At 49.1% G+C, this 24,641-nt stretch overlaps 1 protein-coding gene across 1 annotated transcript in view; it reads left to right on the top strand.

Moving 5' to 3' along the window:
• Positions 1 to 22,195, top strand: part of LOC144731485 (tropomodulin-1-like) — a 33,456-nt gene extending 11,261 nt beyond the window's left edge. The window contains exons 2-10 of the mRNA XM_078612565.1: positions 3,587 to 3,884; positions 4,918 to 5,074; positions 10,544 to 10,663; positions 10,854 to 10,943; positions 11,560 to 11,690; positions 13,578 to 13,685; positions 15,454 to 15,597; positions 17,770 to 17,914; positions 20,023 to 22,195. Coding sequence (XP_078468691.1) covers positions 3,759 to 3,884; positions 4,918 to 5,074; positions 10,544 to 10,663; positions 10,854 to 10,943; positions 11,560 to 11,690; positions 13,578 to 13,685; positions 15,454 to 15,597; positions 17,770 to 17,914; positions 20,023 to 20,069 — 1,068 coding nt within the window. The 5' untranslated portion in view covers positions 3,587 to 3,758 and the 3' untranslated portion in view covers positions 20,070 to 22,195. The remainder of the gene's footprint in view (positions 1 to 3,586; positions 3,885 to 4,917; positions 5,075 to 10,543; positions 10,664 to 10,853; positions 10,944 to 11,559; positions 11,691 to 13,577; positions 13,686 to 15,453; positions 15,598 to 17,769; positions 17,915 to 20,022) is intronic.
• Positions 22,196 to 24,641: the final 2,446 nt, after the last annotated feature.

The raw sequence follows: 24,641 nt of genomic DNA, 5'->3' as shown, positions 1-24,641 counted from the left end.
CGTGAAAAAATTGTCTTCCACGAAACCGGTCCCTGGTGCCAAAAATGTTGGGGACCGCTGATTTAGAGGCTATACACTCGGTTTAATAACATCAACACTTTTAATACAGTAAAAGCATGTGGGCTTGTGCAGGACACGTCGCTCCAAAGTGATTATTGATGATTGTCATTAATAATAACAACGGAGGGAAAGCCAAGGAAAATAACACATGCGAGAATAAGTCCACTGCGGAGATGGAGCAATGAAATCATTTCTTGCCGGGTGGATTATTGCATCGCGGGACAATGACGGCTTGGGGAGGCCTTCGTCCAGCAGTGGATTGATCCATGTCTGATGATGATGATCCATTCGCAAATATCCCGCTGGGCTGCTGCTTCAGTCGGCACGCGTTTAGGTAATCGGCGTGAAAAGTTCAATTGTTACTTTGTAGGTCAAGTGGAATTGATTGTAAAGAGAATGCCACTGCTGTAAGTTAAGTCGAAGTTGTAACCATTTACCTCTCCACCCTCTGGCGTTTTGATGAATTGTCCGTGAGTTAAGGTCACGATTCAAATAAAGAAACTCGTAATTGATTCTTGGGTTAAATGCCACGTAATCACGTGGCCACATGTATGCTGTGAAAGCCTCCATTTACGCGCCAACTATCACAAGTTAAATGCAATGTAAGTTGTTTTTTTGGGGTAGTATAGTGGCCACTAGTGGCTGAAAGGGTCATTTGAAGCCATGACATACGACGCGTGTGAATAGATCGATGTTGGTTCTCGCGGACACTATTTGGGGCCTGTATGCCAGGCTTAAGAATCATCGGTTCGTTTTTACTTCTCTGCTGTACGTGGCGGTAAGCTCACAAGAGTCTAACTTCAGAGGTCGCCAGTTCAAATTGATCATCCTAGCACGGGAGTAAATACAATGAGCAATATTGTTTAAGTCCCTCTCCATCCTCTGCCCCCTCCCCCGTAAACTATCCACCCAGCGGCATAAATGGGCCCACCACAGTCTATTGGCAGATCGTGTGTGGTGAGGTAAACTGTAGGGGGTACTCCAACCTCCATCAAGATATCTTGCCAACATGGAAGAGTAGGCCAAACACCCTTGGGAGGTGGGGTGGGTTGGCTCTCTCGATCCCCCTCTAGTCGAGGCCTTTCCGCCAGCATTGACGTGAGCGAGCATTTGCGGGGCTGCGCCTTTACCATCATCGAGTGCCATGTTCAGCAAATGCGCGAGATCTCCAATGCACATCACGTCCAAGGCTCTCTGCTGCACACACAAACGAAAAGCAAAGTTCCCAGCCAAGCGGGGGAGACTTAGCGGAGTCCACCGGAGCAGCAGGTGCAGGGTGTGTGGCACGTTGCTGGCACGTTGCTGGCGTTCTCGGCCTGTTTACCCGTCTCCTGGGCCAGGTGGCTTCTCGTTTGAAGTGCCCTCACTGCAACGGTGGATGGGACCCAACCCAAGGGTTCGGCCAATTTTTGTTTAAAAACATTGTACCGCGCAAGTTGAGGTCTTCCAGGAATGCACAGCAAATACGGATTATTTATTTCGCTTTTTTTGATTGCCGCTGTTGTGACAGCCCGAATTGGCTTTTGTTCGTATTTTTTGTTTTTAAAACGCAGTTGCTGAGCACAGGTCCAAAGCCCCAAAAATACCAAGTGGCGAGCAACAAACAGTACCCTGGTTTAACAACGTGTCGTTTCCAAAACATCGGTGTGTTTACCTTCTTGGTTCTTTCGGTAAAGTCACGTAGAATGGAAATAATAAAATATAATAAATAATAGAATAAATAATAAAATAAAACAATAAAATAATTCTCACGACGTTTCGGCCACAACGCAAGCAGCCGTCCTCAGGTGGAGAACAGGTCTGTCGAGAAGATAGAGAAGACAGACGCTGTCTTCTCGACAGACCTGTTCTCCACCTGAGGACGGCTGCTTGCATTGTGGCCGAAACGTCGTGAGAATTATTTTGTAATGTTTTATTTTTATTATTTTATTACTTCCCTTGTACGTGACTTTACCGAAAGAACCAAGAAGATGAATCCCTGCAGTTACGAAAGCTTTAATCGGTGTGTTTACCACTCTGTTTTTTTGCAGTGCTGTATTGTTGAGCTGCAACTGATGTGAAATGATTTGAATAGGCATTATTGCATTGGGCGACACTCGGAGTGCAGCGGTATCTCGCCGTACAAAAACCACGAAAGAATAGTGAAGGGTGATTTATTATTGAAAATGGATACAAGCAGTACCACATGTGAGCGTTGTCGGGAAAGTGGAATGAAAGCTCTTTTCCAAGAGCTTTGGCCACTGAACTAAGGGAGACAGGTTACTATCTGATTTGGGTCAATGAAATGTGATTAATCCGTTTAATAAAAAAAGTATTATCTAACAATCACTGAGGAACCACAGACAAGCTGGCAGGCAGCCAGGCTGTGAGCCTGCACCAACAATTGCCCCAGCTCTGCAGTCCTCTATATATTAAACATATTTTCAGCCAATTAATGGGAGTGTTTTACATGTGGGAGGAAATTCGGAGTACCTGTTCAAAACGCACACTTGTCTGGGGGACACACTCAAGCTCGCACAGAAGGGACGGGCGATATTTGTCTGCGTTTGTTGCACTGCCTTCTGGCAAGCCATGTTATGGCACCTCGATGTACGGCAAACATAGGCGCTCGCTAACAGCACTTGCCACAACGGTTGCGCCCAATTACACAAGCCCGCAATATTGTACCCAATCTTGCAGCTCTGAGTTCTGCAGTGACCCGTGTGCGATGTTATTTTTTTCGCAGCCATCTGCTATCTGCTCACAAGCTGCCCCTCCCCCACCCCGCGTGTAGAATTACCAAGACATTAAATTGCTTCAGGCTGTCGAGGTGGCTAGATGGCTCAGAGGTCGGAGTGCCAAACCAGCACTGCTGAGATCCTGGGTTTTGAATCCAGGTTTTAGACACCCATGACCAATACGCTACCGCTACACCACACATAGCCAACACGCACCACACACTGCCAACACGCCTCTCACGCCAACACCACGCAACTCTGGAATAATTTTACGTCCGTATCGAAGGTGCAACATTTCTTGAATTGATCATGGTTATAAGGACTCAGGACACGAGATGATGGGATGGAATCCAACATTCGAGCAGCGTGGGGCCGAAGTGAGAATGGAACAGTCGGTCTGGTAGGCTGAGTCCTCAACAGAGGTGGTGGAATAATTGATTAAAATCCATCACAACGGTCACTATGGGCGAAGCGATAGACGAGTTATACGTAGGTCACTGGCTGCCGGTGAGCGACCGAATTATTGGAGTGAATCCGTCGGTGCTGGATCAAAAATCACCCCGGCTGCTGCTCTCCGTTGAATTGGGTGCTGCGTTCCAGACACAACAACAGGATCTCAACTATTGGCCGAAATGGTGCTTTGCGCTGAAGTAATAATTGTTCAGAGTTTAACGAAGGCTTTTGGCAAGGGTCTGGAGGAAACCAAGCTCGACCTTGCTCATTAACTAACTTTCTCATTAACTAACTTTCTCATTTACTAACTTGCTCATTAATTCACTTTCTCGCATCTCTTTTTGCCTCTCCAACAGAGCACCCCCGGCGGTTGCCTCCAGCGCTCCTCCTCCCGTGCGTGCCCGAGGGCGGTAGAGACGTGACCGGCAGGCCGTCTCTGTATTTCTGGTTCCGGTCACCGGCCGGCCTGTCGCTCGCTCGCCGTGAGGAGGAGTTGCCGTAGCGGTGGTAGTGGTACCCGGAGTCACCATGGCGACGTCGCTGCTCAAGAACATGGACAAGTACCGCGACGTGGACGAGGACCAGCTGCTCGGGGACCTCACGGAGGACGAGCTCCAGCGGCTCACGGACGAGCTCGAGGAGATGGACCCGGAGGTGACGACCCTCTCAGGCCCCCCCCCCCCGCCACCCCCCGCCCCGTGCTCCCCCCCCACCCCGGGACCCCCCCCCCCCGTGCTCCACCCACCCCGGGCTCCCCCCCCCCCCCACCCCCGGGCTCCTGACCCCCACGACTCATATACCAAATAAATAATAAAAATAACAATGATTTGGTTTTGAAGTAGCGCCTACTACGCCGGGGCATCTCCACAGCGCTTTACGGAAGACAAGCGACTTAACATTGCGCCTCATTTTTCGATTTAAAGCTTTCGTGACTGTAGGGATTCATCTTCTTGGTTCTTTCGGTAAAGTCACGTAGAAGGGAAATAATAAAATAATAAAAATATAACATAATAAATTACAATTCTCGCGACGTTTCGGCCACAACGCAAGCAGCCGTCCTCAGGTGAAGAACAGGTCTGTCGGAAAGACAGCGTTTTATTATTATTTCATTATTTCCCTTCTACGTGACTTTACCGAAAGAACCAAGAAGATTGCGCCTCATCTCCACACATTTGAAAGGGCACCCCCAGTGGCAGCTGTCACTGCGGGCACAAGGTGACTTGGCAGCTCTTGGCCCGCAAACGGAGTCATTGTCCGCCCAAAGGAGCTGATGATGGCGACGGTTTAGTCCCGGCTTGTGTGAATCTGCCGGTTAAATCCTTTAACCCCGAGGCCAGCACACAAGGGCCTGCTCTTGCCAATGCCGTCACGAGGATCTTGAACGTCCACGCTCTTCCGAGTTGCACAACCCCAGAAGTAACTCTGTGGCTGTGTAAACCTCGTTTTTATTCTTACGCTCATTTATCCAGCAAGGCCTCACCGAGTCTCAAGACTCCTTTTCAGGAGGGTCCTGCAAAGTGTTTGCAGTAGTATGTGTGTGTGTGTGGGGGGGGATGATTGCGGTGTATAATCCCGACCGAGTAGTTGTTCAGGTGTCTTCAGCTTCGGGACGTTTGGCCCAATGCCGGTCGTGTTGTGTGTGCGTCTGTTAATTGATTTACCGCGCTTGGGAAACGCGCGCCTTCAGAACGTAGGCCTGCCCGCCGGCATGCGACAGAAAGACCAGACCAAGAAGGATCCGACGGGGCCGTTCAAGCGGGACAATCTCCTCGCGCACCTGGAGAAGGAGGCCAAGGAGGTGGAGGACAAGGAAGATCTGGTGCCCTTCACCGGAGAGAAGAAAGGTAGCTCGTTCTCCGCTTCACCCACACCCTGGGGTTTTTATATTCACTTGAGCATCACCCGTTGTGACATATGCAACGGAAAGGTTTATCATTCATGAAGGGAAATTGAAAAAACATTTTTGTAAATATAACACTGGTCAACACACTTTTTATGGCATAAGGTATTCCAACGGTTTTAATGTAATTTTGGGGTGCTGATTCCAAATCTGGCATCAGTTTTTGTCTATCACATCAGGTTTTTGAGATATCAAATATTGCATTTTCAATAAAAACTGCAGAAGAAAAATATTAAATAAATGTAGATATCTACATAAAATGATATTATAAACACACTATCCTAAAAATACAGCACCATATTTTAACACTAAAGCAGTCACTGACTCGCAACAATTTTGGGTAAAATCAATGAAAATGGGGTATGCCGATAGCATAAAAATGAGATGTGATAGAGCAAATCTGAGATCATATTTGGAATCAGCACCCTGAAATTAGTCTAGAACAGCTGCAAAAGTCCAGGCCTGAATTTTTTGTTGTTGACCAGTGTAATTCAACGTAATTTTAGTTTAACCGCGTGTGTGTGACTTCATCACCGATCGTTGCGTGTTTCTTCCCGCAGGCCAGTGCAATGTGTTTCGGCTCATTGGTCATGAATGTTGTTTTCTGGTGCTTTTACTTTCAAAGGTGGAAGTGATTGCCTGAGCATTGAGGCGGAGTTCATCTCCTGTTTATAGCCCTGCGCCAGCGGTGTACGTTCCACATTCCTTCGGTGGGGGGCGAGTCTGACTCGTGTTGCTTATACCAGAACTGCGCTTCAACAAGGCGTGCTCGCAGAATCACACTTATCTCTTGCACTTGGCGTGACTTCGTCGTTTGCGGACGTACGCGACGGCTGCACGAATGAAAGGCGCGAGCTCGAGGACGATTCGTGCGTGCCACATGGCACTTGGGGAAACTTGCTTCCATCAACGTGCCGGGAGCCACAATGTCGCGTTACAAATGACCTTGTTTTGAATCGCCGTTTTCATTCAGCTCTGTAGACGCCTCCTCTGTTGTGACCAGAACGCCCGAACGCCTTTCTTGGTCACCGCCGCATTTCTCGCGCATTCTTGGCGTGCTTCCAACCGGCCGACCAAGTGGTTTTCTGCAGTCTATTAGTGATAATATTTACCGTACAGTGCTTCAAATGATCAACAAGCCGTTTTTTTCCCCTCCCCTCCCCGAAGAGATAACATTTACTGCTGGCTGGAGCTCTTGACGGGCAGTTTGTAAATCGGCGTTAATGCGTATCTGGTTTTAGTTGTGGAGTGTTTGGAGTTACTGACCGTTCAAATCACCCGGAATGCGACCATCAAATCTTGGCAGCTAGGCAGGGTTGAGCCCGGACAACGCTAGGATGGGTGACCGCCGTGTACAAATAGGTTGCCATAATGCAGAGGTCGCAAACGGGTTTCGATTCCTTACCCGTACCCATACCCGGCCGCACCAGGGTCGCAAATGGGTACCCGTACCCGTACCCGGCTGGGTACGGGTACCCGTTCCCTACCCGTACCCTACCCGAAATGAGTGACAAACGGTTACTCACCAGTGACTCACGGCCTACCCGTACCCGTACCCGGCCGCACCAGGGTCGCAAACGGCTACCCGTACCCGTACCCGGCCAGGTACGGGTAGCCGGGTATCGGGTAGGGTACGGGTATCGGGTACCCGGTTGCGACCTCTGCCATAATGACTGCGGGGCAACGCGGTGGGCAGCAGAGGGTAGTGCGGCAAAATCCGTTGTACTGCACTCTCGTGTTCTCTCACGTCTATGCCCCTCCCCCACCCCACCGCGTTCACTGACCCGCACTGACCATGGTGGTGAAGTATGGTCAAATAACCCCTACGACCCACGTGGTGTGGGGAGGCTCATCCGGCAGTGGGTTGATAGTGTGCAGTGCAGTGCATCTATAATCAGTGTGCACAATGGCTTCCATATATAGTGGTATCCACTTATAGATATCCCACTACATTAAAAGGGGAAAAATATACAATTATAATGAGTGATTGAGGGCTGCGAAGCATGGAAACCTGTACGTAAGACAGCCTCCTCAGTCCCTCCTCTGCTTGCTCCGCTTTGCTTAACATTTTTAAGTGACTCCGTGTCACAGGATTTGCGATGCAATCTGCGAATCAATTTCCTTAGGCCGTGGCGCATGGCCACACTTCTCCTGGGATAGAGGCCACGTGCGTCTGCGCGTGTGCGCGTGTGCGAGAGACATGGGGAGCGGTAGTGTAGCGGTTAGCGCGCTGCGCTATGAACCTGGCGACCCGGGTTCGATTCCCGCTCACGGCTAACACCAGTGACGATTATCTGAACCGGTCCTGGACCTCCTCTAGGTCGACTCAGCCTTAAATGAGTACCTGGTGCGGGGTGTAAATATCGCCACTGGGGAGACAAAGGCGGTCGGGCGTGGTGCTGGCCACCCACCCCCTCGTTCGTGTACCGTTCCGGCCTTCATAGGTGCTCGCTAACAGCACTTGCCCCTACAGTCTGTTAAGGCTATACGGGGGATCTTTTTTTTTATCTTTGTGCGAGAGACATGGCTCCGTGAATCTCCATGCATGCTACCCACCTACCTCCCTTCCTCTGTCAGACACGGAAAAGCCCTCGCCCTTCACGATATCCATCCAAGAGGTGGTGGTGGAGTGCACCATTTTAATGACTTATATATTTCACCGTGCGTGTGATATTCGTTGCATGAATGCATACTGCATACGTTATTACCGCACCGCCCGAGTTGGCGATCGGACGACCGTTTGTCCGTTTGGCGAAAATTTGCCCACGTTGCAAATAGTTTAATTATCACCATTGGAACCTCATTTGCCAGTAAAAAATATGATAATTGTTTTTTTACCCTTCCATCTGGCAACAAAACTGACATTTTTTTTACAAGGAGTCATGTTTGCATAGACCACAATACCTGCAGTCACAATGCAAACAAAAAAATTACTCTGATAATGTGCACTGTCCTTGAAGTTGATTGGTCCACACCCGAGACAGCTTTCCTTAGAGCCTAGTCTCACATGGGCTGGACCAGATGACGCCAAAATGGCGCACAACTCAAAGACAATGCACCATCAGAGTGTGAGAGCTCGGGGTAAGCATTTACACCATTGGAACCTCATTTGCCAGTAAAAAATATGATCATTGTTTTTTTACCCTTCCATCTGGCAACAAAACTGACACCTTTTTTTACAAGGAGTCATGTTTGCAAACATGTAAAAAAGGTGTCAGTTTTGTTGCCAGATGGAAGGGTAAAATGTTTTTATCAGTTTAATTATCATCATGGTCGATTAAAATGCCATGACATGGCAGCAGGATTATTTCACGTAACTGGGGCATCCGTCAATGGGTCGCCCTGTACAGTGTTTGCGAGGAAACATCCCTGCGCTGACAGCGGCGGCTGCCAGTGCGAACGTGTTGTTCATTCTGCTTGGCACGAGCCTTAATCTACCGCGGCGTGATGCATGTCACCGGCGTGGTGCCGTGTGCGGTGAAATGCCCGAGGTTGATGGGGTTTGATCTGTCGTCAGGACACTGGAAACGCACCCATGTTAGGCTCCGTGTCTCTTTGCCGCGATCGGTCTGCAACGCTCGTGAACCGCGCCTGACGTCGCCTGCCAGGGTTGGGTGGGGGTGGTGCCTTCTCTACATGGCCCTTATTTAGACTCGGCGGTTTAAATGTCACCCCCGTATCCATCATTCATCTTTATATATGCCATGATCGTGCTGCGTTACTAATAACTGTTTTTTTTTCTTTTCTTCTAGGAGGCATTTTAATTTAATAGTTTCCTGGACCCATTGTGTTTTATTTATAAATTTTTATTATGTTTTTTTATTTATTGGAATGCTTAACCCCAAAACGTTGTTGCGATTTAATCTCACGATTCAAGAATCGATTCTTTACCACATTTTCATTCATTCCTCAGGCACTATTCTTGAAGTATATATTGTATTGGGGCCCCATGGTGTACAGTGGAGTCTCTTAACTACTATTCACTCCCATCTCTCTGGCCTTTCTGTGTGATATGAAGAAGGGCAGTGCCCAAACTCTTGGCTATTATATGTAAATATAGTTCCTTTTCAGGCAGTGTCATAGTTTATAATGAATAGAGTTGTGTATCTTCTTGGTTCTTTCCCTTCTACTTGACTTTACCGAAAGAACCAAGAAGATGAATCCCTGCAGTCACGAAAGCTTTAAATAGAGTTGTGTAGTTTTAAGAAAAAAAATGTACATGCATTTTTGTGGCATGTGGTTGAGTTATAAATTATTGTAACCGACAGTAACATGGAGTTGGTTCTCTGCCTTACGGAATGTTGGCGACCTGCACAGAATTCTCAAATCCACAATTCTGGGGGACAAAATAATTTATAGGAATAATAATTTACAGCCCTATGTCAATCCATTGCTGGAGGAAGACCTCTCCAAACAGTGTCAGTCATGTGGGTCGTTTGCCCATACTTCATCACACTGCTCGGTGCATGTCAGGGATCACTTGCCGTTTAAAAATCATGAAGATCGCACTCCTCCTTCTTCCACATTGAGGACTCGGTCTTCCAGACTCACTCTTAAATTTCACCCTTACTATCTTCAACCATCACACTGCAGGTCACAACATTTATCTTTCTATTTAAAGCTTTCGTGACTGCAGGGATTCATGTTCTTGGTTCTTTCGGTAAAGTCACGCAGAAGGGAAATAAGAAAATAATAAAAACCACAGCAAGAACATTTTCTTGCTGTGGTTTTCACACCTGATGATGGTTGCTTGTGTTGCAATCGAAACGTCGTGAGAATTGTATTGTTTCATTCTGCGTGACTTTACCGAAAGAACCAAGAATATTTATCTTTCTATTTTAACTAATTCTAAATTTTTTTTTTTTAACCAAGTCAAGTGACCTGGCCACAAATGATAGTCCAACGAAGTGGCTTATCAAGTGGACATTTATTGCAGCCAAATACTCTAAACGTACGTTTCTGAATGTGCTTTTTTCCGCGTTTTTTCTCACTCTGCTCGACTTTGGAACTCCCTTCCATCGTCTTTTTTCCCAACTTTTCATAATACCTTGTTCAATTCAAGAAACGTATTATCTCTTATCTATTCCACCCTCAGTGTGACGGTTTATGGCTGGTTGATTGATATTTTGGGCCTTTGGGCCTTTTCTCAGCAACCGTGATAAAACATATGAATACGATAGAAGTATTTATGTTTATTGCGTTCCATCTTGGTCAAGGAAATATCAGCATAGGCAGGAACCAAACATGTCAGTGTGCGGTCTCATTATCTTACCAGCTGTGTCGGGCACATCTCCAAGCGAGCTAAAAGCTCACCCCCCTTTCCGTGTTCCGGTAGCTGGCTGAACTAAAATACGTCATGTGTGCGTGCCACTGTGACCACCGTCCTATGCGTGTGCGTGTGTACCCGACCCAGGCAAGGCGTACATTGCGCCGGATAAGCCCTACCACCCGCTCGACGACCAGGTCACGCTGGAGCCAGAACTGGAGGAGGCCCTCTCAAGCGCCTCGGAGGCCGAGATCTGTGACATTGCAGGTTTGCTGCGTGAGCTCGGCCACCGTTGTCAAAAATGTAGTCGACTGTGCACAGTAAATAGAATACTTTGACTAAAATTTAGACTGGTGCTCACAGGCCTGTCCATGGCTCTGTTTCATCCATCCATGGGCCGCTTTAGCGTGCTGGAAACTAACGTGTGTGCTGCGCGTGCTGTGTGTGCTGCGTGCAGCCATCCTGGGGATGTACACGCTGATGAGTAACAAGCAGTACTATGAGGCCCTCGGGAGCAGCACCATCGTCAACAAGGAGGGCCTCAACAGTGAGTGAACAGCACACCCCTCCCCCACCACCGGTGTTATTAAAATAAACTACTAGTACTTGTATTCATGTTGCGACCGCAACCCAGTGAAACGTCTCCAAGCGCAGTTTTCTTGTAAGCCTAGGGGATCCCCGAACGGCAGCTGTCTCTGTGCGGCACACGGTGACTCGGCACCAGCCTACAAGCTGGTGCGAGCAGACGTTAGTCTGCCAGTAGGTGGGGGGTGGGGGCAACGGTTGCTAGGTGTTACTCCAATTGATTAATCTGCGGTAATATTTTAGAATTTGCCACTTTTGGAGTATGACGCCGCATGCGTTGAATTCCAAATACGATTGAAAACATTAATATATGTATGTTGAAATTATTTCGAACCGTACGTAGCTAACCATGCTAATAAGAAATTCTAAATGTATTAGCCATTTTGTAAGCCGGTAGCGGGATGGGGGGGTTAGGGGAGGGGGTGGGTGGCGATAGCTCCTGTAAAGATGATTTAATATAACTCAAATTTTCATCTCAAAGTGCGACTTTCATCATCATCATGATCACATTTTTTTCCACCGCATCGCAAAAGTGTTTTCTCAAATCGGTTGCTCACACACCTGCCCCGCGTTCACAGGTGTGGTTAAACCAGACGAGTACAAGTCGGTCCCGGACGAACCCCCAAACCCCACCGACGTAGACACCACCCTCGAGAAGGTGAAGAGCAACGACTCCAGCGTGGACGAGATCAACCTCAACAATATCCAGGTGAGCAGGGCACACGTCCTGAACAACTGAACTAAAAACTATTTCACATGCTTTACCGGGTAAGGCCCCCACTGAGATTCTGTATAGCTCTTTTTAAATCCTTTATATTAAGTTCACTTGCTTGCTTGTTTGCGCGCTTACGACCGTGCAAATCTTTCGGTCGTTTTTTAACCCACTTCCCGTGATCCGAACGAGCTGACATTTTGCACACAGACTCGTTGTGCGTGACAATTTATTTTCGTGAATTTTTTTTTCCAAAATTTTGAACATTTTAGGAATTTTTTTTAAATATTTAGTTACTAATTGCTTAATGGTGGCAGGCAATCATCTGACCCATAGGTGGCAGCCATCTCAAGCCAGAGGACGAGAGACCGATGCCACGCATATAAAGGATTTATAGTGAAAAACTTTGTTTATACGGGTTAATTTTTTCAGAAGTGATAGCTCAATAAAGTGGCTTATCACGGAGGAAATGTATAGCAGCCAAATACTCTAAATGCATTGTTGAGGGGAAAACCGGAGGACCCGGAGAAAAATACAGGCAACTACGGGGAGAGAGAATATGCAAACTCCAAATATACAGGCGTGAGGGTCGGGATCGAACCCATGATCTTCTGCATAGCAGGCGACGTAGTTAACATCTCGCCACATAAACGTCCGTCGGAAAGCTCATCACGAGGCCAGCTTGACACGCCGTCTCTCTGTCTCTCTCCGCGAGCCGGTGACGTGCCACTGCTAGGCGTGGGTCTCCCCCCCGATTGTTTACTTTGTGACCTCTTGCCACCTGCATCAAGTGCCCCTCCTCCAGATCTTCTGAGTTCATTCCACCATCCCATTTTCGGTTTATTACAACCACTATTTATGGTAAGGACTCATCCCATAGACTCGCCTCCTACCTACCTACCGCTCCCAACTCATCTCGCTCTACTCAGCACCACACAACCCTCTCGGCAATTGTAGTTTTCTGTCCCCGGCCAGCGTTCGCCCAGTGAGTGTTGACCTGTTCTCCCCTGCTGCCCTCATTGTCTGAGATTATCCTCTTCCCAGCCTTGAGTGATGTCGACTTCCTGTCTGTTGCAGGCTCAAGACTTTCTTTATTGTCCATCTGCCAAGGACTGACTGCCTCTCTTTATAAAACAAGAAAAAAATGCCCACGGTTGTGTACAAGCGTCTTGGGACGCAGTCACGTTAAAGACGCTGTATTAAATCCACGCTGCACTTGCGCTGTATAAGATGTTCTCTCGCGCCACGTTGACGCGCCGGTGGGATTTCCGTGCCGCGTCGTTGTCCTTTCTGCGTTCGCCGTCAAGCGCGGAGTGCAGAGCCGCCTCCCGTCAGGCTCCTGCGGTTTGACGCGAGGTGGCGAGCGAACAAAACGAAAGCGTATTCTTGGTTCTTTCGGTAAAGTCACATAGAAGGGAAATAATAAAATAATATAAATATATTTCGATTTAAAGCTTTCGTGACTGCAGGGATTCATCTTCTTGGTTCTTTCGGTAAAGTCACGTAGAAGGGAAATAATAATACAAATATAAAATAATAAAACTTCTCACGACGTTTCGACTGCAACACAAGCAATCATCAGGGAAATAATTAAATAATAAAAATAAAACATAATAATATAATATAATTTAAAAAATATTATTTTTATTATTTTATTATTTCCCTTCTACGTGACTTTACCGAAAGAACCAAGAAGATGAATCCCTGCAGTCACGAAAGCTTTAATTCGAAATATATTTATATTATTTTATTATTTCCCTTCTACGTGACTTTACCGAAAGAACCAAGAAGATGAATCCCTGCAGTCACAAAAGCTTTAAATCGAAATTTAAAACGAAAGCGCTCGCCCGATCGTCACTCTGGCCCGCGTGTCTCCCTTTGCAGAATATCCCGGTGCACGTGCTGAAAGAGTACGCAGAGGCCCTGAAAGACAACACCCACGTCAAAAAGTTCAGCATCGTGGCCACAAAAAGCAATGACCCTGTGGCGTTCGTAAGTGCCCTCCACACTCATCGACCCATGAACGTTGCGTCGACGTTAATGCTCGTTCCCTGTTGACTCCTGCATTAAAGTACTTTGAAAAGATTCCATGCTGTTATGAAAAAAAAGGTTTTATGTCTAGCACTGCGACAGTTAACTCGATTATACAATGGCAGCGTGCCTTGGTTGTGGATTAGCCTTGCTTATTAATTGCTGCTCACTCGTTGCGGTCATTGACTCGAAATAACTGCAAATGTCTGCAAGAAATCGTTAAAGTGTAATTTCAACAATTCACTTAAAACTCAAATTTGTATATTTTTTCCCTCCAATGTGCGATGATTTTCTGTGAGTAATCTGATTTATGCATTGTCGCTTAGAATGAGGGTTTTTTGCTTTGATTATTTTCAATGAATTTTAATTTTTAATTTAATTTGACAATTTTTTTAAATTGTAGTTTGTTGCTTTTATTATTTTTCTATTTATTATTTGAAATTTGTATTTTAAAAATTCTATGTACATGACTTTACCGAAAGAACCAAGAATAATAATGATCCCATTCTAAGTATTTTAAATTCGTTATACAAAGGCCATAAATAAATACATTGTATTGTCTAGTTTGCATATGTTTGAGTTGTTCGTGTGTTGGTTTATCTGGACCTTTCTTTCCCTCCCCCCTCATTAACCCAGATAGTCGAGAGTTGAGTATCTCAAATACCTCGTTTCCACTGCACAACCAAGCCATGCTGGGGTCATGTCGAGCCTGCCCAGTGGTGGCTTGGTAGGCACCAGGTTTTTTTTCCACTGCGGAAGCAGAGCCGTGCCACTGACGTCACGCAATTAACAAGTCGAGACACGTTAGATGATACAACTAAAAACTATTTGAACTATTTTTTTTAATTTCACCAAGGTAAGGCCCACTAAGCCATATAGCTCTTTTTCAGAAGAGACCTGGTCACAAATGATAGCTTCACGATAAGTGGCTTATCATGTGGACATTTACGTCAGCCAAATACTCTAGATGCACGTTTGTAGATGTGGAGGGAAAAACCGGAGAACCCGGGAAAAGATCCACGTGACCACGGGGAGAACATGCAAACTCCCAAAAATACAGGCGACAGGGTTGGGATCAAACCCACGACCTCCTGTATACCAGGCGAGGTAGTTAACATCTCGCCACCGTGGCACCCCGAAGGTTACGCTGTCCTCACAGTGCACTGACTGAAGTCACACGTAATGAGTGTCTCATTATCCCCACCCCTAGCCCGACCCAAATTTAAACGTCACGGGAGGACCATAGTACAGTCAAACTTTGGATTGCGAGTAACTTGGCCTGCGAGTGTTTTGCAAGACGAGCAGATTTTATAAATAAATATTCATTTGATAAACGAGCGAGGTCTTGCAATACGAGTAGTACGTGTAGAAGCTTTGTCTGCCGAGCGTCACGTGATCACAACTGATATACGAGTGCTTTGATATACGAGTGCTTTGGATTACAAACACGTTTCCGGAACGAATTATGCTCGCAATCCAAAGTTTTACTCCACAATGGTTTGGTTTCTGCGATCGGCACGGCAAATAGACAGTGGAAAACCATCTGTATCGTGGTGACGCAGCGCTGGCTTGGCTCGGATGCACCAGTGGAAAAAGGGTATGAATGTGCTAGGGCAAGGCGTGTAGCAGGATGGGCTGTGTGTGTGTGTGGCTACCTCAGGGCTGGCTGCGACTGTGCTCTTTCTGCTAGAAGTGAGCGAGTGACCCCTTCGCCCCTTCTCCGTGCCAGGCCCTCGCCGAGGCGCTCGCAGTGAACCGCTCCCTCAAGAGCCTCAATCTGGAGTCCAACTTCATGACGGGCGCCGGCATCTTGGCCATCGTCCAGTCTCTCAAGGACAACGACAGCCTCACTGAGCTGAAGATCGACAACCAGGTGGGGAGGAGCGTTCGTTCGTGACTCCAGCCGTCACCTAAGCGAGTCCTCTTCCGGAAACCATTTCAACTAATATATGCTGTAATATTTTCCTCAATTTGACCCCATTTGCACATCGCAAGTAAGAGAAAGGCCCAAAGGAGTGGATGTTACAGAGATCCATTCAGGTGGCCTGGTCCACACAATTGAGGGCAGCACTTTCTTTCCCACCCGCTCTGCCACGTCAGAGTAATGTTTGTAACGTGCCTTGCAAAGCAATCTGTGAATCATCCATAGCTGTAATATAGCCCAAAGTAAGTGCGACGTTAAATTTTACGTGATGGTTTTTACGTGCAATTCTGACCCCAAGAGCAACCACATATTTGAGAGTTTAGAGTTAATCTGAAAATTTCTTAATAATTATGGATTTTGGACTTTGTCAGGAGGTTCAGCGAGCCCTGGGTAGTGAGCTGGGTCTGCTGTGGTGCTGGGTTCGAATCTGGATTTTAGCCACTCGCGATTAAATCCGTTCTTAAAGTGTACTGAGTTGATGGTCTCAGATTGGTGACCAATTAATACAAACCCCATAATGTTAAATGTGGCGTGTCAGTTCAGCTGAATTCCAGCTCTGCGTTTATTAATTCTCTTTCCTTGCCATGTGATGAATAATTTGTGCAGTTCATTTAAAAGTCATCTCATGGATTTCCCCAGTTTCGCGCTAATGGTTTTAGACAGTTTTGCGTATCTCCCCTTTTTTGGCATTTTTCTCCATTTTTCTTCAACCTGCTTTTCGTGGTATCGTAAAACTTGTCCTTTAAAAAAAAAACGAATTTCCCCTATACATGCGGCACACAGTCCATTACAACGTTAGTATCAGTCACACTCCGGAAGAGACGAGAGGGTATGGAGCGCCATTACAGTTCACCTTTGTAGACTATGAAAAGGCATTTGATTTATTGGAAACTGATGGAGTCTTCCAAGCTCTCACAAAGACCGTTGTAAAAATAATAATAATATAGAAATTAAACAACTTATACAGATGGAATCGCTACACTGACATTCTGTGGACAAAGTAACAAAAATACAAATCAGATAGTCCGCTGGTTCCTAACGACCCTGTCGTGTGCAGAGCGCGATTGGTTACAGGAGACATTTAGGAGTTGTATTGGCAGAGGTGGGAAAATTACATGGTCTGTGTGCGTTCACCTGACGTGACCTTACATTTGGAGCCATATCAAACACCGTGTACGTGACAAAACCGCAGTACAGCAGTGACCCTGGGCAGTGTACGCGTCATTGCGTGTTGTGAGTGAATCACACTGGCTATGTTGGACCAAGTGCATGGGGAGAATGTTACAAGATTTCGATTTGAAGCTTTCGTGACTGCAGGGATTCATCTTCTTGGTTCTTTCGGTAAAGTCACGTAGAAGGGAAATAATAAAATAATAAAAATAAAACATAATAAGACTTGTGTCTTCCCGACAGACCTGTTCTTCACCTGAGGACGGCTGCTTGCGTTGTGGCCGAAACGTCGTGAGAATTATTTTATAATGTTTTATTTTTATTATTTTATTATTTCCCTTCTACGTGACTTTACCGAAAGAACCAAGAAGAATGTTACAAGAGTTAATACGAGTGTTGAGATCGGTGCGGCGCGTGTAGAGGCTTGGATATGATATTTAGCTTTCTGTATAATTTCTCCCGATTAATTTAGCGGGGCATCTATAAATGGATCGCCCTGTACGAGTGTCATTATAAAAAATAAACGATAAAACGGTTTATGGTTCAAAGCGCTGATCTGCCATCGCCGAGATTGGGGGTTAAAATCCAGGCATTTGCCCTTGAATTCTCAGGCGTGGAGAATTGACTGTCTCACATTCAATTTGGGCCTGCACTTAATTTGCCTAAATCCCAGCTGTGAGAATAACAAAAAAGTGCGGTTTGATCGTCGTGCAACGAACGTTGCCCTCTTACGCAGAGCAGCTGCGAAAGTGTTGACCTCTCGTGTGAATGGACCAGAGGTCACTTTCAGGGTTCGCAGAGGTAGCTCCTGCGATATCCGCTTCCGTGGGCCATTGTCCATCACGAAGGGTTTCGCTGCTACGCAATTGGAAGGGAAAGGAAAAAAAACTAAACAAAAACTCAGAGAAGGGCTGACGAGTTTTGTTCGGGCTTCATTGTTGACATTTTCAGCGGCAGCAGCTGGGCAACCAGGTGGAGATGCGGATCGCCGAGATGCTGGAGGGAAACCAGACCCTGCTGAAGTTTGGCTACCACTTCATGCAGCAGGGCCCACGCACGCGTGCCTCCATGGCCATCACCAAGAACAACGACCTGGGTGAGACGCCACGCTCCCATCGCAGAATGTCGATTAGTCGACTCAATCAATCCTCCCCATCCAGTCCCTTTGCGGTGGCGAGATGTTATCTCTCTTCGCCGGTATGCAGGAGGTCGTGGGTTCGATCCCGACCCTGATGCCTGCTGTACATTTTGAGTTTGCGTGTTCCCCCCCATGGTCGGCTGGATTTTTCTCCGGGTCCTCCGGTTTTTCCTCCACATGCAGAAATTCCCACATGATAAGCCACTTGGTTGAGCTATCATATGTGCCAGGTCGCTTTTGAGCTTTACCTGGTAAATAAAATAGTTTCTAAATAGTTTATCTGGGTCTACAAGCATTCCACAGCAGCAGCAGTAGTCTCTCACTGTTGTCGATCATCGTGGTATCCCATCTGTTGCTCTTTCTACATCATTCCTCATCCTCCACTCCATCTTTTTTTCAGTTGTCCTCTGCCTCTGTTGATTTCAACTCACGTGTGCCATTTATTTTGCTGGATTACTATTTCATGGACATCACCATTCTTCTGACATGACCAGGCCATAGCAGTTTGCATTCCTCAAATGTTTCCTTTACTGATCGTTCCATCTTCACTTCAAACTGATGCCCTTCACTAGTTTACATCCTCAACTCCGACGCATCCCTCTTCCCACCCATGTCATTCCGAACATGCTCCACTCCCGCGCTTCTTCGTGCACTTTTCAGCTTTGATGCCCACACTTCCACTCGCAGTTCTCAACCCCATGGCGGTCACCCCAGTCAAGTGGTCTTGAATCGGAGAGCAATTGGGGAGGTGGAGTGGAGGTGGGGGGGGGGGGGCACCATACTGGAGCGGTTGAGAACCACCGCATTTCACCGTCTCTTCCACGAGGCGAGACGTCCCGAGTGTTAGCTCTCGCAGTGGTGGTGGCGAATTCTCGCATGTTGTGTTTATTCAACTGGAAGCTCTTCTCTTCTCCACTCGCCCCCGTGACAAACGCACACCCACTCCACGTTGTCCTGTTCAAGCCTTGAGCTTCGGAGCCAACACTTGGCTACGCAGAATGGCCTTTCAGATGAAGCGTTCGCCTGTGTATTTTCCTTTGTGAATGTGTACCGTATTAGGTGCGTCGCTCGCACGCACGCCAAGCCTGCAGCTGTAATATCGCCTACCTGGGTAAACGCATCGAATTGTAAAACGATTGCTGTTTATTCAAAGTGTGCGTAATTCATAGTGGCGCCCGTTTAGGTAGCCAATGCCAAGAGCTGTCCTTGGGATGGGCTGTGCAGTGAGAACATTGCTATGTCCATAACAGTCCTCGGGTTAATGGCAATTATAATGACATCAGCATTGTGAGCATCGTGTTGCTGCATTGCGACCGTTGTCCGCTACGGTGTGGCAAACAACGCTAGCAGTGCACCGTTGGCGACGTCGTGGGCAGCAGAGGACAGCGTGACGACGTTCGTTGTTGCACTGCACTGCTGTGCTCCCACGTCTGTGCTTCCCGCCTTCACCGACCCGCACCGATGGCCACGAAGGACAGTCGGATAGCCCCCCCCGCAATCCGCAAGCGCCTTGGTTAGGCACTCGTCCAGCAGTGGATTTACAAAAGTGCAGCACGTGCACTGTACTTGCTTTCTCAAACGACGATTATTGGATTGTGATTGCCGTTGCAGGTCTCACAATGACGTTTTTGTACCAGTTTAAACGGTAAAAACCTACTACTATATTTTGCCACTGGTAAAGGAGGTCTCATAGTGTAAATGCTTACCCCGAGCTCTCAATACTCTGATAGTGCGCTGTCTTTGAGTTGTAGGCCTTTTGGCGTCATCTGGTCCAACACCAATGGAGACTAGGGCTCTAAGAAAAGCTGTCTCGGGTGTGGACCAATCAACTTCATGGACAGTGCATATCATTACCATTATCAGAGTTGTTTCTTTTTGTTTGCATTTTGACTGCTTGTGTTGCGGTTATTGCAAACATGATGCCTTGTATAAAGGTGTCAGTTTTGTACCAGTTTAAAGGGTAAAAACCTACTACTACAATGACGGTTGTCATTGACCCAGGGTCCGGTGTGCACCAATAATTGTTGTCGTCGCTGTCGTCGTGTGGCGTGTTTGTGTGTCCGCAGTTCGCAGGAAGCGCATTGGGGTCCCCTCGTCGCCCACGGGCGTCTGAGCTGCGCGGTGGAGCCTTCCGTTTCCACCCAAGGCCAGACTGAGCCACGGAAATCTCGTTTTAAAATGTGTTTTTTTTGTAAACTCATCTCTGGTTCCGCTGCGTTGGTGACAGGGCTGCGGCCGATGCGTTTTATGCAGCCAGAGAGCTAACTCGCACGACGGCGGCTCGTCAATTCGAACGGTATCCCCCTCCCCCCAACTCCATGCCGGTACGCAAATTTACTTTGAAAGCAACAACTAATGTCACATGCACAGCGTTATATTCATTACCTGGTAATGAATATGGTGTAGCGAAGCAGCCGTTCTTCCGCGTAGTGTGTTTGCGCCGGCGTTTGCTTGCTAGCGGTGTGCGTTGAAAGCCGAGTGTGCTCACGTTGCGCTGTGTGTTTTAGCCACTGAGCTTGCGTGCGCAATTGAGATCGTCCTGGGGAGGAAGCGAATGTCGAATTTGCCGAAACAGGTCGGTGCTCTGCTGGTTATGCTTGTCGGGCACCTTGCAGCTGCCGTGCCCTGTAGAGGTAATTTAAGAGCGGCTGCCTATCCTACTGCGTAGGTAATCGCGGTTGTGCCGTACAGCCAGCGCAACCCGACGCGTCTTCGGTTTGCACCGCGTGCCGTCAGGCGTGACGGCCGACGTTTCGCCGCATGCGCTGGGGGCTTTTCTGGGAACTTAACTGAATTCAGAAATTCAGTTCCCATTCGATCTCCCAACGCGTGCAGCGTGGCGGCGGACGTCGTACCGAACGGCGCGCGCAGTGCAACCCGAAAAGCACATCGGGGAGCGGCTGCGCGTCTGTTGCTCGCACGGAGGTCGCGGCGGCCTCACCTGGCGCAGCGCATCTCAGGTCGCCTTGCCACTTGGGCGGCCGTGCCCCCCCCCGCCCCGCCAGGTTACGGGTCTCGCTTGAGCCCCCCGAGGCTGAAATGAGGAAACGGAACATCCGCGAGCATCTCGACCGCATGGTCTGAGAAAGAGCTTAGTAGCTCCACGGATTCCTCCGGTTTAAATGAAGATTATGATTCTGAAAGATTCTGTATCGTATGCAGGCCAAGTTGGCCTTCACGTTCGGTGACACGAGCATTACGAATGGGACGTAGGCCACTGCGTAGGTGTTCGCCGTTGCGTTGTCAAGCCGTCCACCACGTGCTTCCAGGTCGTCATGCGTGTGGGGTGCGGCACGATGTCCGACGATTCGCTCCGAGTGTCGGGACCTGAAGAACTGAAGAAAGCTGCCCAGCACAAAGAAGCGAAACTACGACCCCGTCGTTTGCCAAACAACGCACGGTTCAACCCGAAAACACATCGGAGAGCCAGGAGGTGCGGACTCGCATCGCTGATGCCGTGGGCTGCAGGTATTCCCCGCAGAAAGCGTTCACGTTTTATTCTTCTAACGTGCCCAGCGCTGTGGTTTTGCGTGGCGATTATCTGCGTTGTCCTCTCTCGATGACGACGCAAGCCTCGGTGCAGGATTTCTCTCCGGTTCGGAATTTACGACCCCCGCCTTCCAGCAGAGGCACGACAGACGCGTCGTCGAGGCCCGCTTGTGTAGTCGCCAGAGCGGCCGCGGGAGTTAATATCTATTCTTAGGTTTTTTAGGTAAAGTCACGTAGGTAAAACATCAAAATTAATGAAAATAAAATAAAATAAAAACAAAAATCACGACGTTTTGGAGGCAACACAAGTCTCCGTCATCAGGTGGGACCGTCACAGCCGAATTAGCTGCATGAAGCCTTGATGCAGCTACCGAAAAAACCTAAGAATATGATTCCTTGCAGTCACGAAAGCTTCAAATCTAGAGTTAATATCTGCGGCCTCCCCCATGCTGCCTCCGCCCAGCAGCGCAGACACAAAGCGTGGGAAGAAATGGCGAGCAGCGGCAGCGGCCGCGTCGTTTTCGTCCCGTGGGCTTCGTGTCTTTGTTGCTGTTCATCAGTGGAACATGGTGCGCTAGCGTGCCGGGCGATGGGGCTGCTACCGCCCTTCCTCGCTTGTCCCTGGTGGAACTGGCGCTCGCTCGCTCGGAGTCGCGATGTTGTTACCGACGTTGGTAGAGATGTACACGCGCCCAGCGCGTCTTCCCGCACAGTGCTCGCGTTTGCCAAATACAGTTCCTTTTAAAACAACGTCTTGTTTTTTTTGTGTGTGTGTGTGTGCCGTTGTTTTGCGAGCACCGGCTGAAACTTGAGAGCGAGCGGTGTTTTCTTGAATTCGTGGAGCCAGGTTTTGAACAAAACACTTGGGGAGTGAAGGAGGAGGCATGATGCCCATCTTTACCCGCGCTGCCCCGCACAACAGGATTTCAGAAACATCTTTACAAATCTACTCCAGATGTGCTGAAGCGAGCGGAGGGGGATTGGCGTGGGAGCCCGGCCGACTCGTGTTGTTGTGCCGTGGTGCTGTGCCGTGACTTGGAGGTCCCTGTAGAAGCCCTCCTCAGCTCTCTCGGGAGAGGGCTCGCGTTCCACTGGCATTGTTCATCAACAACAACAAAAAAGCACGTGTGCTTTTATTCGCGTTGTGGCAATCCAACGATGTATTCGGTGCCAATGTTTTAAAGTTGTTCGTCGCTGTGAAATGTCACGTGCAAGCACCAGCACGAATGATTTTAACACAGCACTGTATGTACCTTGGGTGTACAGTAGGGCACATAGGCTGTGTACCGTACAACCGTGTACAGTAGGACACATAGTTTGTGTACCGTACAACCGTGTACAGTAGGACACATAGGTTGTGTACCGTACAACCGGCTTCCAGGTGGAGCGAGCGGCTCGCGATCGGAAGTTTGCTTGGTCCCATCCTGGTTGGGGTTTTGACTCGGTCTATCATCCCTTCGTGGGTCGATAAAATAGCGACCACAATGTGATCAAGTGGTTGTCCTGTGGGTAGACTTGGCCGTGCCATAGGAGGTGAGAGCAGCTTCTGCCCGTCTGAGCAGTACAGTCCATGCCTGCTGAGCGCCTGCTGGGTTGTCGGGCTAATTTTGTCTGGCGTGCATCGTGGTGGGGTGGGCAGTGTGCTGGTGCAGTGGAGTGGTTGATGTATGATAGTGGGGTAGAAAGGGGTGGGCGGGTAGATTGGCGGAGTGTGGTTGGGGTGGGAACAGGTGGGATGGTTTGGTGTGATGTGGTGGGGTGTGTGCTTGAATGGTTGGGGTGTTGTGATGTGTTGGGGAGGGGGTGGGGTGGAGTTGTGGTTGTGGTGTTGTGGTGGGTCTTGATGGGATTGTGGTGGTCTTGGGAGAGGTTGGATTGGAGTGTGGAAGCGTCTCGCGTGATGTGGGGTGGTGGTTGGGGTGTGGTGTGCTTTGATGGCGTGGTGCTGGGGTTGGCGTGGTGCTGGGGTGTGCTGGCGGCGTGGTGGTGTTGATGATGAGATGGATGGGACTCTGCGGCAGGGTGTCGTGGGGGTGCGGCACGGTGCGAGCTCGCTGTGGTGGCACGTGACGGGCTTTGTAAGCCGATGCCGATTGCGCACCGCCTGAGGTTCGCAATGCAGCAGCAGGAGCAGCAGCAGCAGCAAGGAGAAGAAGTAAAACACCCCGCGTCATTATTCACCAATGATTGCGCGGCTCTAAAAATACGAGGTGGGGGGGGGGGCTTTCTAGCCCCCCTCTCTCCCCCCTCCCCCCGCTCAGTAGCCTCACAAAATATGGTCATGAGTCGCCAATTGCGTTGCGTCTTTAATGCCCTCCATCAATTTCGCTCCTGTCCAAAGCGAAGGGAGGAGAAGCGTTGGATTTTTTTTCTTCTTCTTCTCGCCTTTCTTGGGGGGAAGTGCGGTGGGTGGTGCGGGGTGCGGGGTGTGGGGGGCAGGAGAGCGGCCTGCTCCGTCCGTGCGTTCGGCCTCGGCGCACAGGGAAAGTCACCCCAAGGGCCCCCCTCGGGGTTGTCGAGCCAGGCTGGCAGCAGACGAGAAATCTGTCAGCCGAGTCGGTCGCTTTTAAAAGGCGCAGTGGGTGGCTGTGTGTTTTTTTTTTAAATCGTCTTACCCGACAACCAAGTGGTGCCGCTGGTGTGCCCCCCCCCCCCACCTGGTGTGCCCCACACCCCCCCCCCCCCACCTGGTGTGCCCCACACCCCCCCACAACCTGGTGTCACACCCCCCCCTCCACCTGGTGTGCCCCACCCCCCCCACCTGGTGTCACACCCCCCCCTCCACCTGGTGTGCCCCACCCCCCCCCACCTGGTGTGCCCCATCCCCCCCACCTAGTGTGCCCCACACCCCCCCCCCCACAACCTGGTGTGGCCCACCCCCCCCACAACCTGGTGTGCCCCACCCCCCCCCCCACCTGGTGTGCCCCCCCCCCCCACCTGGTGTCACACCCCCCCCTCCACCTGGTGTGCCCCCCCCCACCTGGTGTGCCCCACCCCCCCCCCCCCACAACGTAGTGTGGCCCACCCCCCCCCCCCACCTGGTGTGCCACACTACGTTGTTGCCCCCCGCACGTGTCGAGCTCCGGTGGCTCGGAGATGTTGACTCCCTCGCCCGGTGTGCGGGAGGTCGTGGGTTCGATCCCGACCCCGATGACGCCTGCTGCTGCTGCTGTATATTTCGGGTTTGCGCATCGCT

The sequence above is a fragment of the Lampetra planeri genome, chromosome 39, assembly GCF_965212315.1.
Source record: "Lampetra planeri chromosome 39, kcLamPlan1.2.h2, whole genome shotgun sequence".
In the NCBI taxonomy this organism is placed as follows: Eukaryota; Metazoa; Chordata; class Hyperoartia; order Petromyzontiformes; family Petromyzontidae; genus Lampetra; species Lampetra planeri.
Note: the sequence above shows the minus strand (reverse complement) of the source record. Positions and strands in the feature narration are given on the sequence as shown.